The 17446-nt window shown below is 42.9% G+C and overlaps 2 protein-coding genes across 4 annotated transcripts in view; both read right to left on the reverse strand.

Moving 5' to 3' along the window:
* Positions 1 to 14667, reverse strand: part of LOC148347928 (troponin T, slow skeletal muscle-like) — a 16646-nt gene extending 1979 nt beyond the window's left edge. The window contains exons 1-10 of one of the 2 annotated variants that reach the window (XM_088323615.1): positions 14651 to 14667; positions 7630 to 7659; positions 7542 to 7555; positions 4942 to 4965; positions 4835 to 4853; positions 4707 to 4767; positions 4532 to 4648; positions 2733 to 2810; positions 2553 to 2666; positions 1275 to 1384 (exon numbers count right to left, since the gene is read on the reverse strand). In XM_088323615.1, the coding sequence (XP_088179741.1) occupies positions 1275 to 1384; positions 2553 to 2666; positions 2733 to 2810; positions 4532 to 4648; positions 4707 to 4767; positions 4835 to 4853; positions 4942 to 4965; positions 7542 to 7555; positions 7630 to 7652 (560 nt within the window). In that variant the 5' untranslated portion in view covers positions 7653 to 7659; positions 14651 to 14667. The other variant, XM_088323614.1, reaches the window with a different exon arrangement.
* Positions 14668 to 15377: 710 nt separating this feature from the next.
* LOC148347929 (carnitine O-palmitoyltransferase 1, liver isoform) overlaps positions 15378 to 17446 on the reverse strand; it is a 33386-nt gene continuing 31317 nt past the window's right edge. For both annotated transcript variants that reach the window (XM_088324187.1, XM_088324186.1), the window contains exons 18-19: positions 16794 to 16886; positions 15378 to 16721 (exon numbers count right to left, since the gene is read on the reverse strand). In XM_088324187.1, the coding sequence (XP_088180313.1) occupies positions 16593 to 16721; positions 16794 to 16886 (222 nt within the window). In that variant the 3' untranslated portion in view covers positions 15378 to 16592. The remainder of the gene's footprint in view (positions 16722 to 16793; positions 16887 to 17446) is intronic.

Below are 17446 nucleotides of genomic sequence, written 5' to 3' on the forward strand. Positions count from 1 at the left end.
GTACGTTCGCGTTAGCGTCATATTCCGTACAAAAGATGACGCTGACGTGAACGTGTCAAAATAAAAAAAATCAGGTCGTTTACACGTTATTTAGCACCCGGGTCTCCACAACAAGTGGTGAGTGGTTAAAGGATAAAGAAAAGAATTATGAATAGGATTTCTTACCGTCGGCAGAAGCCATGCTGTATTCCTGAAAGAAGGAAAACTCGCACACCTTCCTCATATTTTGCTATTATTGCTTTCTTAAATGCAATAGTTGTACGCGCTACTCCTCTTTTTTCACCCGTAGCAACTTTGCTGCTTGCACCGAGCTTCTTCCGAGGCATCATTAGGGGTTAAAACACTCCGTTCACCGATATTCAAAACGAAAGCAAAAAGAAGTGCGCGTTGCCGTGACAACAGTTCTTCACGAGGGGTGGGGGCAATCTACACTCGTACGCCGCTCAGCGTCGCCCCTAGCGTACCGGCGTTCGAACTCCGATTTTTTTTGAACGAAAAGCAAAGCAAGAATTTCTCGAAATTTTTGGTCGAGAACAGATTTGTTCTAACCGAGAGGCGTTCGAAAACCCAGGTTCCACTGTATTAGGTGCTCAATCTTACGCGCGGTCCCTTTAAAGCCCCTAAACGGAACCGTTGTTCGATGCAAACGGAAACCATTGGTAAATGATCACGGCATCCGAGGAATATATCATATACTCCCCCCTTGTATTAAATTAAACATATAACTTTTCTATATTATTTTCCTTTTCTTTGTACTTCTGGAGCACCTCATGTTCTCTTGAAAATGGTTAACTATATATTGTTTGACTCTCCTAGGCCAATTTTGTTTGTAATTGCAATGTTCAATAAAAAAATTCCAAAAAACATAATTTAAGAAAAAACATGGGGCCAACTACTAGCTATGGATTCGCCTATGTCAAAGAAATACAATTTTCTTCACCTAATAATTTTTTCTATAAAAAAATGAACATTGGTATCATGTATTTTTGCCTATTCAAATTTGAATCGTATGAAAGCTTTTGTGACACTATGAGGCTCTCAATATTCCACACTGTCCCTTTAAGTATTGGCCATCTGCACTCAAGTGATGTAGTACAGTATTGGCCAAAGAGAGTTTGTGTTCTATTGGTGCTGTTTTGGCACCCCCTGGTGGCTAGTTTACGACCATCAATCATGTGTACAGCTTTCATACAGTATTGTGCGTTGAATTTTGAAATGCGATTATTCTATGTCGATTTCATATGGTGATGATTATAGTTTCAGGAGAGAGCGACCTGAGCGCGTCTTCCTTCAGGTCTTCGATATGGAGCGGCTGCTTCCTTTCCAAAAGAGTCTTCTTCTTGATCTCCCTCGCCGTTTGCTTTTTGCCCCGTTTTTGCTCCACCTGCGCACAATCGCCTTGGCGTTATTCATCTCCGAAAAGGACATTTCTTTCAAGAAGGACGTTTCGAACGCGGGGGCCGAATTCGGTAAGCTGAAAACGGGCGAGGGCCGGCGATTTGTCAAAGGTTGGCGGTGCTCGTCGCAACCTTGTAGCATTTTCATTCGGCCCATGAAAAAGCTCTGCCGTTTTGTTAAAACAGCTTCCGGTTCCTTCACATTTTCACAGCGTTTGTTTTTTAAATAGATTGAGTGCTTTTCTTTTACTAGGCATACTCAAGTATGGTCATACGCGTGGTAGAAGGTTTTCAAACCCTAACTCTTATTCTGGAATCCTACAATTAGCAGGACGTACGCTTCACAGTCACGAACGAGACAGAGACTCCGGTAAAAACAGGGGTGGGGGACTATGCGCTACAATAACAGCCCAATCATTGACACACACTGCTCACTTGATATAGAGTTTCTAGCAGTATTGTGTAGAACATTCTATCTACCGAGAGAGCTAACTGTGGTCATTGTGCTTGCTGTTTACGTTCCACCGGATTCTAACGTTAGCATAGCGCTAAATCTCCTGCCCGCTACTATCAATAAACAGCAGCTCGCACACCCCGACGGAGCTTTTATCGTCGCCGGTTACTTTAATCAGGCATGCTTAAGGACTGTACTTCCCAAATTCATTCAACACGTGGACTGAGCAATTAGGGAAAAAAACACTGGACCGTGTGTACAGTAAGATCAAACATCTAGTTGGATCCGCCCATCTCTGTCTGTCCCTCACCCCCTCATGCACCCCCCCCCCCCTCCGGAGGAAACAAAGCCTATACAACAAAGACAGTTAAAACATCTTCTTTGTTCCTTTATCTCTTGTGGAAATGTGGAACTGAAGTGCCACGTCCAATTTCGTTGTCACAATATATCCCATGTTGTAACAATGACAATAAAGGTATATTCTATTCTATTCTAACTAGTTTAATACCCTAACCCTAGCCCTACATCTAACTAGCTGTGACCGCTCTCCTTCCGCTGTTACGCACAAAAACCAGTCCCGTTTCAACCCCCTTATAAAGAAAACAGCCCAGAGCGGGATGGGAGCCGCCGGGCCGCGCTCGCCCAAGAAACCCGTCGCCCCGGGCGGCAAACACCAATCGTTCGTTTAAAAATGGAGCGACCTTAGCCAGGAATCCTCCAAAATGAGCCCCCATGTTGGAGAGCACTTTCTTCTTCTTGGCTTCTTCCTCAGCTCGCTTTTTGGCCTCTTCCTCCTCCTTCCTCTGCCGTTCCTCCTGCAGACCAGAGCGGTATTCGAATTTTCGGGCGACGTTAAAAAGGATTTTGTCGCAGAAACTCACGGCGATTTTGGACTGCCGGTCGCGCTCCTTTTCCGCCCTGACGCGTTGCTGCTCGGCTCTTTCCGCCCGTCGACTCTCCTGGATCACATTTAGGACCTTTTTTTTTAAAATTTGAGGGTTTTAGACGGTGGCCCCTCCGCACACGAGAGGAATCCGGCTCTTTACTTATACCTCCAACGAATTTTCCCCACAAAAAATCACTTAAAACCGACAAATCATCCGCGTGAACTCAAAATAAACCATCTTCCTGATCACTAAAAGCACATTCAAATAGGAATTGAAGATCAAAATACAGTTATGATATAAATAAAACGGGCAAACTACGGTGTTTGAATCTGCCAAAAGATAATGGTATAAATCTATCATGCTCACATATATACAGTGATTCATTTGTTTCCAGACCAAACTCGTTTCTAGAATATCTCATATCGTGAACAGATTTTCCCCAGAAAAAAATAAATCCCTTCAACCAATTCATCCGTTTCTAGCCGCCTAAAATCCTTTGAGGTAACCCGAAGTAACTAAAATACGCATCTTCCTGATCACTAAACAAAGACCTTCAAATAGTCTCATCTCATTAGCTACATCGCTTATCCTCAGTAGGGTCGCGGGGGTGCTGGAGCCCATCCCAGCAATCATCGGGCAGTGGGCAGGGGACACCCTGAACTGGTTGCCAACCAATCGCAGGACACACGGGGACAGACAACTCACTTGCTCATTCATACCTAGGGACAATTTGGACCGGCCAATTCACCTGAAACATATTTTTGGAATGTGCCCGGAGGAAACCCACGCAAGCACGGGGAGAACATACAAACTCCGCACAGGAAGTCCGGAGCTGGATTTGAACCCACGCAGGAGGTTCCCAAGACATGAACTGTGCCGCACATGCGCTAACCACTGCGCCGCCGTGCTGCCCCTTCTTCAAATAGTAGTTGAACATAAACTTCAGTAATACGACAAACAAGATAAAATGCAAGTTTATGATGAGAAAGTCACTGGTTGGTCATGGAGGAGTGAGGGAGCACGACAAAAAAAAACGCAAACCAAGTGGGATCAGGTCCGTGTTGCGGGAAACGCACATGCTAACTTAGTCGAGCCGATGCGCTTGGCCCTCTAGTGGTAGCGTCTGGAATTGTACCTTAATTGGATCATCCCTCAAAAGAGATCGCATGGGATTCCAGTTTATTATCTGGACTATAATAATTCTTCCACACTGTCGGTTGTTATTTTGACTATTATGCACCGTTTACATCATCGTCACTATCGGCCTAACATGTTGCTGTTCTTTGATCTCCACACCCTTTTGGGCGAATCAGATTTTTTTATTAACCAATTGGATTTTAATAGAAATTATCGACAGTAAGGGGTTTTCGGTACAATCCTCTCCTGCTCTCTTTGACGGTACAAAAGTCATTGTCTTCTCTCCTTACTTTGAGTGTCTACTACTGTATATTATAAGGAAAAATCATTTTGGTGCAAACACCTCGTTTCAAAGGGACAGTGTGTCATATTTGACCCAACGAGTGCCAAACGAGCAACTGCGGCAAGATGCCGGACAAATGTGGCGGCGACGACCAGGGGAAGAAGATAAAAAGAAAAAGCTCAGAGAGATTTTAGGTTGGAATTTCTTATCTAAGGTGCCTTTCCTCCCCTGTTCTACTTCCAAGTTCCATATCCAGCTCTGCTTATTCCGAAGGTCTACTAAACTAGAAAGCGATCGAGATTTTTTGCCGGAACGACACCTCCCTGCAAGTGGGAGGAGCCACCGCATGGAGACTTTTGCCTGGAAGATTTACAATTCTCGATTTGAGTCCGACGAGTTCCTCCTCTTCTTTTTTCCTCTGCTCAAAGTGGACATCGATCAAGGTCTGAAGCTCCAGGAGATCTTTCTCCATACGCTTTCTGTGGATGTCCTGACGGGAAAGCGCACTTTTGAAACCCGGCTTTCGAAATAAAAGCGGCGCTACCTACGTCAAAGTCGACCCTTTCGCCCTCGGGGATCTTGGGAGGGGCGAGCTGCGTGGCCACGGGCCTGGAAAAAAAAAGGATACCTTGCATCCCAAAAATAGAAGGTCTTGAAGAAGGCGATGGCTACTCACTTGTGCTTAGGCCGTTCTCCTGCCACGTGTCGACAAAAACGGGAAAAGGATGGAAAACTCGATAATAAGACCCAAAAAGTCCAAAGAAACAAAACACATCCTCTTACCTCCCTCTCCCAGCTCATCTTCTTCTGTCAAGGAATAAATAACTCAAAGGTAACTTCAAAAAAATACTCACTTTTCTCCTCCACAGAGGAAAAAAATGAAATCTCAATTTTAAAAGAAAAGCTGAAAATCTCGCCCCCCCCTTAGGAAATGCCTTTGTTCATTTGAAATAATCTATTCCTTAAAGGGACACCGAGTGTGTTATTTGACCTGAAGAAGTCGATGTATTGCGTCCGGCAACCCGAAAACGAGTGCTACAAAGTACAAGGAAAAATACAAACTACGGGAGAATCAAAGTGACCAAACTGCACCGTGTACATCACAGGTGTCAAAGAGGCGGCCCGCGGGCCAGATCAGGCCCGCTAAGGGATTGAATTGGGCCCGCAAGACAACACTCAGAGAAGCACAAGGGAAAAACGAACTGCAGGTTGAAGTATGTCAACTTGATGTTCTTCTTTCTTTGTCCCGCCCTCTCTCCTTTTCCCTTCCTCTTTCTCTTATTTCTTTCTTTCTCTTTTTCTTTCTCTTGAATCTACTTGTCTGGCCCCCGAGAGAATGTTTGTTCTATCGTGTGGCCCCCGAGTTAAAATGAGTTGGACACCCCTGGTATACATCTTAAAAAAAAGAAAAAAGAATAATATAGCGAATCCTTTTGCTTACCACTAGGAGGTGCTCAATATTCTACACCATCTCTTTCATTTCCAATACTACAGGTGGTTTTGGAGTAACATGATTACGAAAAGAATACTTTAATCAAATAAGGAAAATCGTCTGATATTGGAGCTCATTTTTCAGAATTTTCATAATAAAAACCTTTCTTGTGAGTACATCATACTTCCTCAATAAAATCATAAAAATACTTTGAAATGCACAGAATGTTTCCCATTTCGGATTTGTTCGCTTTATGATTTTGTACAAATTTCATTTCATTTGAATAATAAGCAAAATTAAAACACGTATAGTTCAAGAAATGAGGACTTATTGGCTATAAGGTCGTTTGTATTCTTCCCGGTGTCTTTCGATTGCACTCTGTAATACAGCGACCTCTGCTGGTCAAATGATACACACACACTCATACAGTGGGACCTCGCTACTTCGCGCTTCGACGTTCGCGGGTTCAGAGCTCCGCGGCCTGTAATAGTTAAAAAAAATAAAACAAAATATCAATAAAAAAAAATTATAATAACGAAAAATGAAATGAAATGATCTGCATTTCTATAGCGCTTTTCAAGTCAATGACTTCCCAAAGCGCTTTACAGTGTGCTTCACATTTCCCAATAGCGGCCTTGTATTGCAGCCATGTAAGACGCTAACCTGCTTATTGGGGGTATTAGGGGTTCAGTGTCTTACCCAAGGACACTTCGACATGTAACACGGACGAGCCGGGATTCGAACTCGGATCCCTTGATCCCAAAACGAGCGCTCTACCTCCTGAGCTAGTGCCTTTAATGAATTAAAATCAGAAATGACATTTTACAAAATTTGAAAACAAAATATTCAATTAGAATTAGTGATTGCACCATTTTATAAAATTTTAAAACACAAAGAAATGCACGTATACGCTAAGCGTCACGGCCATAAACGCAAGCTGATTGGCCAGCACTGGCTGAATACTCGACTCCCCATTGGCCCATTCACGACAGTAGACCACGCTTACCTCGTATACAGTACAGTACTGTACGCTTTTCGCCATAGCTCGCAGTAAGTTAGCCTTTTTCTCGCGGTGAATTTTTAAGTCTAAAAGTTTTTTGAAGCCCTTCGTGATGCCTCCCAAACGCTCTTCATTTCTTGGTGCATCTAGTGAACCGAAGAAAAAGCGAAAGATGTCAACGATGAACGAAAAAGTTGAAAGCAGGAAATAGCTACGCGAGCGTAGCCCAACAATATGGCCTGAATGAATCCACGGTACGGAACATAAAGAAGGAAGAGAAGAACATCCGCAATATCTTTCACGAAAGATGCCAAAAGGCTTGGAAACACCCAGAATAAGACCATGGTGCGAATGGAAAATGCACCGGTGATTTGGATCCACCATTGCAGGGCGAAGAAAATCAGCCTGGATGCAAACATAATCCGAGGTTAAAAGAATTTATTGTAAAAGGTAAGTTAAATTTTGTTTTATTGTTTGATTGTTTAACAAGAATCTCTCTCTCTCTAACCGTATTCCATATGGTGTACTGTATACAGTACTGCAAAGGTTTTTTTTTTTTTTTTACGCAGATTTTCAATTTTCGCGGGTGGTTTTGGTCCCCATTAACCATGTCTAAATAATAATACAATACATATACTTTTTTTTTTCAGCATTTTTGAAGGGGCGTCGCTGCTTCGCGGATTTTCACTTTTCGCGGGTGGTTTTGGTCCCCATTAACCGCGATCACCGAGGTCCCACTGTAGTTTTATTAACCAGAGAAATACTACATATATAGTTTCCATATTTGACTGCAGTCGAGAAAGGAAAAAAAGGCTTGAAAATGGGCGAAATGATTTGTCAATGGAGCCTAAAATGTTGCACATTTCACGTCAATATCCAAACGGTGAGGTTGAAAATCTTGAGCAGTGAGCAGGTTTCGTCACGGAGCAGATGGAAATGGATGCAACTCACCTTCCTGCTGCACACTAGATGAAGGAAACAAAGAAGATGGAACGTCGAGTCCTGTTTTGGAATGGATGCCGAATGGAAGGTGACTCACCCGTGATCTTCAGAATCCGACATGGTGACACTGAAACGCAGAAATAACAACTTATATTATGTTCGGAAGGAAAGTTTTCGGCTGGAAAATGGCCTCTGCTGACCTCTTGTGGCCATTTGACATTGTTTCAGTTTCTACTTGAGGACGCTGTTGTGCCTCTGTTAATAAAGGCTCCAAAGCAGCGAGGGGAGGCAGGTGAGGTTCTGCCTCACCTGTCGTTGTGGAATTATCAAATTAGGCGGTCTCGTTTGTGTCCTTAAAATGTTTAACATGAAATATTTTCTCTATCAAGTACTCTATGTGTCAATCATACCCAACTGAGGTCAAAGAGTAAATGGTCTGCATTTCTATAGAGCTTTTCAAGTCAATGAAGAGCTCCCAAAGCGCTTTACAATGTGCTTCACACTTACCCATTCACACACACACTCACACACCAATAGGGAGTCAGCCTCCAAACGTTTTGAGGATAATCAAGATGCTAAATGGTAAATCGACTGCATTTCTATAGCACTTTTCAAGTCAATGAAGAGCTCCCAAAGCGCTTTACAATGTGCTTCACACTTACCCATTCACACACACACTCACACACCAATAGGGAGTCAGCCTCCAAACGTTTTGAGGATAATCAAGATGCTAAATGGTAAATCGACTGCATTTCTATAGCACTTTTCAAGTCAATGAAGAGCTCCCAAAGCGCTTTACAATGTGCTTCACACTTACCCATTCACACACACACACCAATAGGGAGTCAGCCTCCAAACGTTTTGAGGATAATTAAGATGGTAAATGGTCTGCATTGCTATAGCGCTTTTCAAGTCAATGAAGACCTCCTAAAGCGCTTTACAATGTGCTTCACACTTACCCATTCACACACTCACACACCAATAGGAAGTCAGCCTCAAACGTTCTTAGGATAATCAAGATGCTAAATGGTCTGCATTTCTATAGCACTTTTCAAGTCAAGAGCTCCCAAAGCGCTTTACAATGTGCTTCACACTTACCCATTCACACACACTCACACACCATTAGCCATGCAAGGCGCCGACCTGCTTATTGGGAGCATTAGGGATTCAGTGTCTTGCCCAAGGACACTTCCACCTATAACACGGAGGAGCCGGGAATCGAACCTCAAGACAAGCGCTCTACCTCCTGAGCTAATGCCAAGCCTTAATATATCTTTTTTTTTCACCCTATCTGCTTTTATCTTACTTATCAGTGTTCCAGCCACTGAGCGCATTAGGCTCGAGGGAGGATAGAATTTTTTCAAGTAATTGTAGTTTTCTTAAACTGTAGGATGAAATTGGTGAAAGTAAGGAACGGACTGTTTTAAGCACAGTCCAAACGCCAAACCAAACCCTGAAAAAGATGAAAAAAAAAAAGAAAATATTCGAAAGCACAAATGCGGATGTGCCACAGAATACAGCCCTCTGCAATGATGATTTCAGCCATAAGATGGCGTCAGCAAGTAGAATATCTCGAACTTACAGACACCACCTTTACCCAAATCGCTGATTTTTCACAACATGTTATGAATATTATTGATAAAATGAGTATGTTACATATTAGTGTGCCGAACAAATGCGGATTGAGGCTGGCAATGACTGTGCCTTACAGCAGAGGGCGATACCGAGACCACGGATTCCGATTCGGCGCATACCTCAGCCCCTAACAATACTATTGGTACAAACCTTAATCCCCAAAATCCCTCAAAGGTGTATTTTCCTTTCACGTTTGTTCAATTCCATCTAGTTAGACGCGGAAGGGACGCCTCGTCGAGTTTGTGCTGTCGTCACTTGGAGGTCTTTGGATCCTGAAGATCCGAGTAAGCTTTTTTCCCCTTTCTGTCCTTGTTCTTTTTTGAGAAGGTTTTTTTTTCCTCCGGACACAACAGAACCTGAGAGAGTTTAGTTCAGGCGGTAATTTGTGAATTGAGCCAATCCGGTCAGTAAAACAGAGGTTAGTGATGTTGAGTACCCCGATATGGACTATCTTCTCTTCCCAGCTTTGATCCTCTCCAGGAAGATGTGGAATAAAGTTGGAGAGAGAATGCAGCCTCTTGTTACACCAACTGTACCATCGATTCCTTTTTTTTTTTTTTTTAAACAAAGATTTACCGCACTCCAAACTTTTCGTCAGGCAGATCCGCCATTGTTGTTTTGGTCTCGCGCCGATCTCTGCAAACGAGATCTCGTTGCTTCGAGATGACGTCATTGTTTTGGTGGTTGTCGAGTGAAAGAGAAGTAATCCCTCCGAAAAAACAGTTGGTATTAGGTGCAAATCAACAAAAAATTGGTCATTTCTTCAGTGTCGGTAATAAGTCGAAACATAATACAGAAAGTGGTAACAATGATTCCGGCACGAAAAAACGGCAGAGAAATTCTTCAGGAGACTGCGAAGGAAAGGAAAACACGTGTGCTGAAGCGAACGAATCGACGAAAGATAATAAACAAAAGAATACTTCTAGCAAGAAAAGGACTTTTCTGCCAAAATGGACTCAATTATATTCCTGGTGACGCTAAGAGGACGATGATAACGGAGGCTACATGTTCTGTGATGCGTGCACCCAGTGTGACAAAAAAACTGGATTGCATAAACCATTTCGCAATATGAACTTTCAGAAAAGCACATTGGATGGGCACCACGACAATGAAAAGCACAAATTAGCTATGGAAATTCCGTTGCTGCGATTGGACCTTGAGAAGGCATTACACCTGTGGCGGGACAGCAAACCACGAAGAATATATGAACTGAAAAATCTGAAGTGATTAAAACTGCATGAATTTATAGACTAATATTTCAGCAATATTATTTTGTATAATGTACAATATATTTGTGAACTGAAAAATCTGAAGTGATAACTGCTTTGTATTACCAATTAAGTGTGATGATTAAAACCGACAGACTGAGGAGATCATTTCTTCCTCATGCCATGAGGCTCTTTAACTCCACCCGGGGGAGTCAAAGCCCACATGAAACCCTACCCCCACATTGCATATAACCTTATTTTTATGACAGTGTGTATTTTATGTAGCACTATCTAAAATACTCTATATCACAGGTGTCAAAGAGGCAGCCCGCGGGCCAGATCAGGCCCGCTAGGGGATGGAATCCGGCCCGCGAGACAACACTCAGAGAAGCGCAAGAGGAAAACAAGCTGCAGGTTGAAATATGGCAACTTGATCTTGCCAAAGCCAGGTGCCTCCAACAAAAACACTGTACTTGTATTTATTTATCTCTTTCTCTATCTCTCTCTCTTTTCCACCCCTTTTCTCCCACTCTCTGTCTCTTTCACTCTCTGTGTCTCTCTTTTTTTCTTCCTTTGTTGCTCTTTGTCTCTTTTTCTCTCTGTGTCTTTTAAACTCTTTTGCTCTAACATCCTTTTTTCCTTTTCTCTTTCTCTCTTCATACCCTTCGAGCTTTCTTTTCTCTTTTCTCTCCTTCTGTCTTTCTATTTCTCTTTGGATTTCTTTCTTCCTCTCCCTTTCTTTTCCCCCTCTCTCACGACTTTTTATCTTATGTTTCTCACGCTCTCTCCCTCTCTCTTTCTTTGTCCCGCCCTCTCTCCTTTTCCCTCCCTCTTTCTCTTATTTCTTTCTCTCTCTTTTTCTTTCTCTTTAATCTACTCGTCCGGCCCCCGACAGAATGTCTGTTCTATTGTGTGGCCCCCGAGTTCAAATGAGTTTGACACCCCTGCTCTATATCAACACGTAACACGTTACATTGGGTATTTGTGTATTATATTCCTTTTACTTCATTATTGTTTTATTTTCAACACAAAGATATTGCTGGAAGTGAGAATTTCCCTGAGTAGATGAATAAAGTATCCATCTATCTATCTATCTATCTAATCCGTTTCATCAAAAGAAACAGCACATAGACTCCATTTAGAAGGCAAGGTGAGACGTGAGAAGTTTTTTTCTCATGTTTGAATTTTGCGTTCTTGCTCTGCCAATAAAATTGGGAAAACAACTTATCGACTTGCAATTCTGAGCGCGCCTGACCAAACAAAGCCCGATAAAAAGCATTTGTGGTTCGCCGTCTCGGAATAGACGAAAGGCCTCCACGAGCTCCCGTGATCCGTCTAAGAGCGAGCGCATGATGTGGCCCCTCATTCTTCTTTAATTGGATTTACTACAAAGGACGGCACGACTCGGGGTTTAGGAGCGGCCGGACGGCGGATATTCCCACCTGCCGGTACGATTATGGCTGTTCTGTCTACTCGCCTCCAGAAAGGAACCACCAAAAATTGAAATGCTCAATCCTATCAGAATAAAGTCACAAGAAGCCTCAAAGGGCTTTAAGGAGTACAGCAGGGGTCGAGAACTTTGCGGAAGAAAACATTAAAAATATTTTGATTTTGAGAGAGCTACAGCATACATCTCATCTCATTAGCCGTACCGCTTATCCTCAATAGGGTCACGGGGGGGGCTGGAGCCCATCCCAGCCATCTCCGGGCAGTGGGTGTCCTGAACTGGTTGCAAGCCAATCGCAGGGCACACGGGGACAGACAACTCACTCGCTCAGTCACACCTAGGGACAATTTGGACCGGCCAATTCACCTGAAATGCATGTTTTTGAAATGTGGGAGGAAACCGGAGCGCCCAGAGGAAACCCACGCAAGCACGGGGAGAACATACAAACTCCGCACAGGAAGTCTGGAGCTGGATTTGAACGCACGCAGGAGGTTCCCATGACATGAACTGTGCCGCACAAGCGCTAACCACTGCGCCGCCGTGCTGCCCTACAGCATACATTTGAAGACCTAATTCAACAAAACCAGACGAAAGCTAATTCTTCAGCGCATAAAGTTTATGAAATAATAATAATGCCAGAGCCCGAGTCCCATTTCAATATACCACTTCAAATGTGTCTCCCTCTGTAGTGACTCAATACTTGTTGTTGTCCTTATTAACGGTTTCAAAACAAGGTGCGAGCAAAGTTCTTTTGTAAAAATGGCACAAAATACCGCAAACGAGGATACCCACGTATTCACCTTCAGTGCAGACGGCGCTGGGCAAAGGAGAAAGAGTGCGCGCGTCCTCTCCTGTGTATAGCGCCACCCCTTCCAAATGCTGTAGGTGCTTTGAGTGTTTAAAGTTTGTTCTGGGGCTTTTCACCATAAAGTCTCTCAACAATGTTTCATGAGCTTCAATATAAAAGATTATCTAGCCATATACAGCCAAAACAGGGTCTGTTGATGAGACTTCGACTGTAAACTGTAGTTCAAATGGTGTCCTTTATATATTGGACCAAACCCTTTGAGCAATGAAATGAAATGATCTGCATTTATATAGCGCTTTTCAGGTCAATGACTTCCCAAAGCGCTTTACAATGTGCTCCACATTTCCCAATAGCGGCCGTGCAGCCATGTAAGGCGCTAACCTGCTTATTGGGGGTATTAGGGGTTCAGTGTCTTACCCAAGGACACTTCGACATGTAACACGGACGAGCCGGGATTCGAACTGGGATCCCTTGATCCCAAGACGAGCGCGCTACCTCCTGAGCAGTCAGTATTGTGTCCTGGTTTTGTGCAACAATTGGCTCTGGATGCAGAATCACATGAACTAATTGCATAAGTTATTTCATGATCGAGCCATATGTACATAGTGGTCGACCACTGGACTACACGATCCCCTGATCTAAAAGCTACACGAGAGGAAGGAAAAACGCAAATTGTGTCGTATTGCACCAAAACTGTATGTAACATCCTACATGCCCACATTTCTTGTGTTTTCTTCTATCCTCACTGTTAAATGTGAAACTGGAATGCCACGTCCAATTTTGTTGTCACAATATGTTCAACCCATTTTGTAACAATGACAATAAAGGTATATTCTATTCTATTCTATTCTATTCTATTCTAAAAGCTGAGGATGAGGAAATGAAGGAGGGAAGGGGCCGGACATGAGGACCGGGCCAAAATGGATGTTGCATTGAGTAACAATAAACGATATAAGAATTCAAATCATGTTTAAATGAATTGGGGACGTTTTACTGTTATGCCATGTCAAGAAAAGGGGTCCGTGCATCTCATTTAAAAACCTACTAAAGCACAAACAATTCATTCTTGTGTTATCAAAAATAATCTCCACATTTATTTGAAAGTTTCCACGAGTTGATCAAAAACTAAAAAAAAAAACTAAAAATTTGAAACAAAAAAATGAGGCAAAAATGTTGAACCCTTCTTATTACACTAGCAGCTTCATTTTACATAACGTGAGCCGGCAGTAGCTCAGGAGGTAGAGCGCTCGTGTTGGGATCAAGGGATCCCAGTTCGAATCTCGGCTTGTCTGTGTTACATGTCAAAGTGTCCTTGGGTAAGACACTGAACCCCTGATACCTCCAATAAGCAGGTTAGCGTCTTACATGGCTGCAATACAAGGCCGCTATTGGGAAATGTGGAGCACATTGTAAAGCGCTTTGGGAAGTCATTGCTGCTGTAGGTACCCCTATAAAACAAAAACGTCTTCAAGGCTGCTTTATGGTGGCTTTTGAGTCTCCTTAGTTTGCTCCCTCCCTTGTGCTTTTTAGCACTCACTTTCATATTCACTAAATAATACAGTAACATCTCGCAGTCGAATGCGTGTTCTTAATGAATGCAAATTCATTAAGAATCGGATTGAATGAATAAAAAATGAAGGAATATGAGAAAAGGCGGGCAGCACGGCGCCGCAGTTCTGAGGTCATGGGTTCAAATCCAGCGACCAACCTTCCTGTGCGGCGTTTGCATGTTCTCCCCGTGCTTGCGTGGGTTCCCTCCCACATTCCAAAAACATGCATTTCAGGTTAATTGGGGGGTCCAAATTGTCCCTAGGTGTGAATGAGCGAGCGAATTGTCTGTCCCTGTGAGCCCTGCGACTGGATGGCAACCTGTTGAGGGTGTCCCCTGCCCACTGCCCGAAGGTAGCTGGGATGGGCTCCAGCACTCCCGCGACCCTACTGAGGATAAGCGGTGCAGATAATGGATGGATGGATGGATAAAAAAACGCACACAAACGTGGGGAAAAGGCAAAGTACGTACCGGTGGGGTATCGGACGACGGTCGCGACGCTGCGGGCCGACGGCATCGGGCGGCGGCCCTTTATAGAAAAGCGAGGCGGGATCAAAATGAGCAGGATTACTGTCGGCTTTTGGGATCCCGAGCCCAAAGTCTGCTAGAGCGCCTCGCGGCTGAAACGAGAAGATGAAAAAGGACAGGTGCTGGCAGTGGACAAGAAAAGAACTCAAAATCCAAGTCTCTGTCCAGAGAACGTCACTCGGATGTTCACCATCCTTGAAGGACACACGCACAATGAGAACTTTTTTTAATAGAACATATTTATTTGACTTTTCAACTTTCATTAAAAAAAAAAAAAAAATCAGATACAAGTCATTCGGCACAGTCTCCGCGACAAAAGCACGCAATCGCTTGGATCCAAAATAACCCAAATTGTCTCCGATCCTCCCATTTTATTTGCCGTTTTAAACAAAATACCCCGTCAATAAAACAAATGTTTTGATACAAAGAAATTGCCATTTTTAAACAATTCTGAACTAATGTGGGTTTACATTTTGGTGGCGCCGTTCACTAAAATCATTCTCAGTATTTGTGAGGGATAAAAAATAAATCCTAATTTTAGGGGTTTTACTACCCTTTTTTCTTACAATTGAAATTTAGTAGGTTTAATAAAAAATGGACATATTATGGGGGGGCTAGTTCCTACAGTGCAATTTGATTTTTGGGGGGTTGTTTTGGACAATTCTGATGGTGTGTATATAAAATGCCTATAAATATAAAACAATCCATTTTTTTGTGTGATTCACATAGAATTGCCTGTTTTGTTACAATTCAAACACATTTTTTTAAACAATAACTATTGTGTCTTCAAAATAAAATACTCTTCTGGAATACAACTCCATTTTTGGGGGCGTTGTTTGCAAAACAGCCTAATTTGTTTTTTTTTGTTGAACTTGGATTTTGATGATGTGAAGAAACAAGAGAATGTGTGTTGGTTTTAAAACTAATTTTCCACATTTTTATGAGTGAGGGTGTACTACAGTGCAAGCAGATATTTGGGTGCGTTTTGGACCAAAAGCCCAATTCTCTTTGTTATTTCAAATAAAATGCAAATAGGATGAACGTTTTCATATATATTTTCAGTCGTTTCAATCAATCCCTGAGATAATGGGAAATACTGCTTCTTTCTATCCTTTTTTCCTTTTTAAGTAAAGCATTTTGGCTGTTGTTTTATATCTTACACTTAATTTTGGTGGTTTTTTGGTATTAGTTTGATTTGATATTTGGTGGCTTTAAAACAAGGCCAGCCTATTATTTTTTGGGTCATTTGAACAAAGAACGTAACTTTGAGGGTTTTAAAACAAAATGAGCCCCTTTTTTGTTACCCTTGAGGAAGGTTGTTTGGCACTTTTTCTGGGTTGTTTCAACAAAAAAAGAACCCTCTCTTTTTAAGTTTGTGCAATACACCTCATTCAATAAAGACCTGTGTTTTCTAATGCCGGGTTTTTTTGTTCTTTGGGTGGAGCAGAGTTCCACATTTCCCCTTTACACTGCAAGTCCACATCGAACCGGACTTATTTAAAAAAACGGCGTTCGCGTTGTGATGGTGCTCCTGAAGACTCTGAGAAAAAGCAAAGAAACAACAAAGCATCTAGAGGACCGCCGTTGAAAACAGAAGAGAAGGAAGGAAGGAATGTTTTTGAGTGTCGTTGCTCTCAAAACACAAAGACGCCCCCGTACATACACTGTTGAATTCAACAGAACGTCAACAGGAGTGTCGAACCGTAGTGGAATTGAATGAAACGTAAACAACCGGAGTTTAAAAAAAAAGAAAAAAGGAGGGGGTCGGGGGGTGGGGTCCCATCTCACTTGTACCGGCATCTCAAGGCCGGGCCGTCTTTCGATTCGCTCGCCGGATTCGTCCCATCGTTCCTTCCCCACCGTGGGTGAGGTTTAAGCGTCTTCCCTAAAGGTTTTTCTTGACTTCGGGCCGACCCTCCTCGCTTTGGCCGGGGGTCTCCTTGGAGCCGGGGCTCATCAGGTCCACCAAGTCGTGCAAGGCTTTTTTGATCTGGGCTCCGAATTTGTGGGCCCCCTGAACACACAAAATGCCAGACGTTTAGCGTGGATTTGAAAATGCGGATGCGAGGAGTGCTGGTGGACTGACGGTTTGGGGACAGGAGTGCTTGCAGGAGATGTGGAAGTTGATCAGGCTCTCCCCCACGATGTAGTAGGACACTCCGTAACCGTCATCGGCCACCTGAAGAGGCAGACAACTCACTATCATTATATACGCGAATCCCCCCGTAGAAACCTTTTGTCAAATACTCCAGAATACATTGAAACCAAAGAGAAAAAAAACGAACTACAGCCTAGCACAAACAAAACTACAATACTTTCTCATAGCAGTGTTCTGGTTTATTATTATTTTTGCTGGGGACGCATCGTCTCAAATCAACCTGCGTCCCCGGGACGCAACTTTTTTGACACGAAATTGTCATTATCATTTTTTAAACAAAGATTTACCGCACTCCAAACTTTTCGTGAGGCAGATCCGCCATTGTTGTTTTGGTCTCGCGGTTCGAGTTTTCGTCCGCACGCCGATCTCCAGTTCGAGTTGTGTAGTGAAAGTCCGTTCCTTTTTAGAGAACCGGCTTTTTCGGCTCAACTCATTCAAGAGAGCCGGCTCTCCAACGGCTCACTTGCTTTGATGCATTATATTACGAATCATTATTGTTGTATAAAGAAGTTAAGAAAAAAAGGAAGTATAAAAGGAGAAAATGAAAAAAGACAGGTTTGTGGTGATCCCTTTTAATCAGT

This window comes from Urocampus carinirostris, chromosome 19, assembly GCF_059441175.1.
Source record: "Urocampus carinirostris isolate Australia breed hairy pipefish chromosome 19, RoL_Ucar_1.0, whole genome shotgun sequence".
Classification (NCBI taxonomy): Eukaryota; Metazoa; Chordata; class Actinopteri; order Syngnathiformes; family Syngnathidae; genus Urocampus; species Urocampus carinirostris.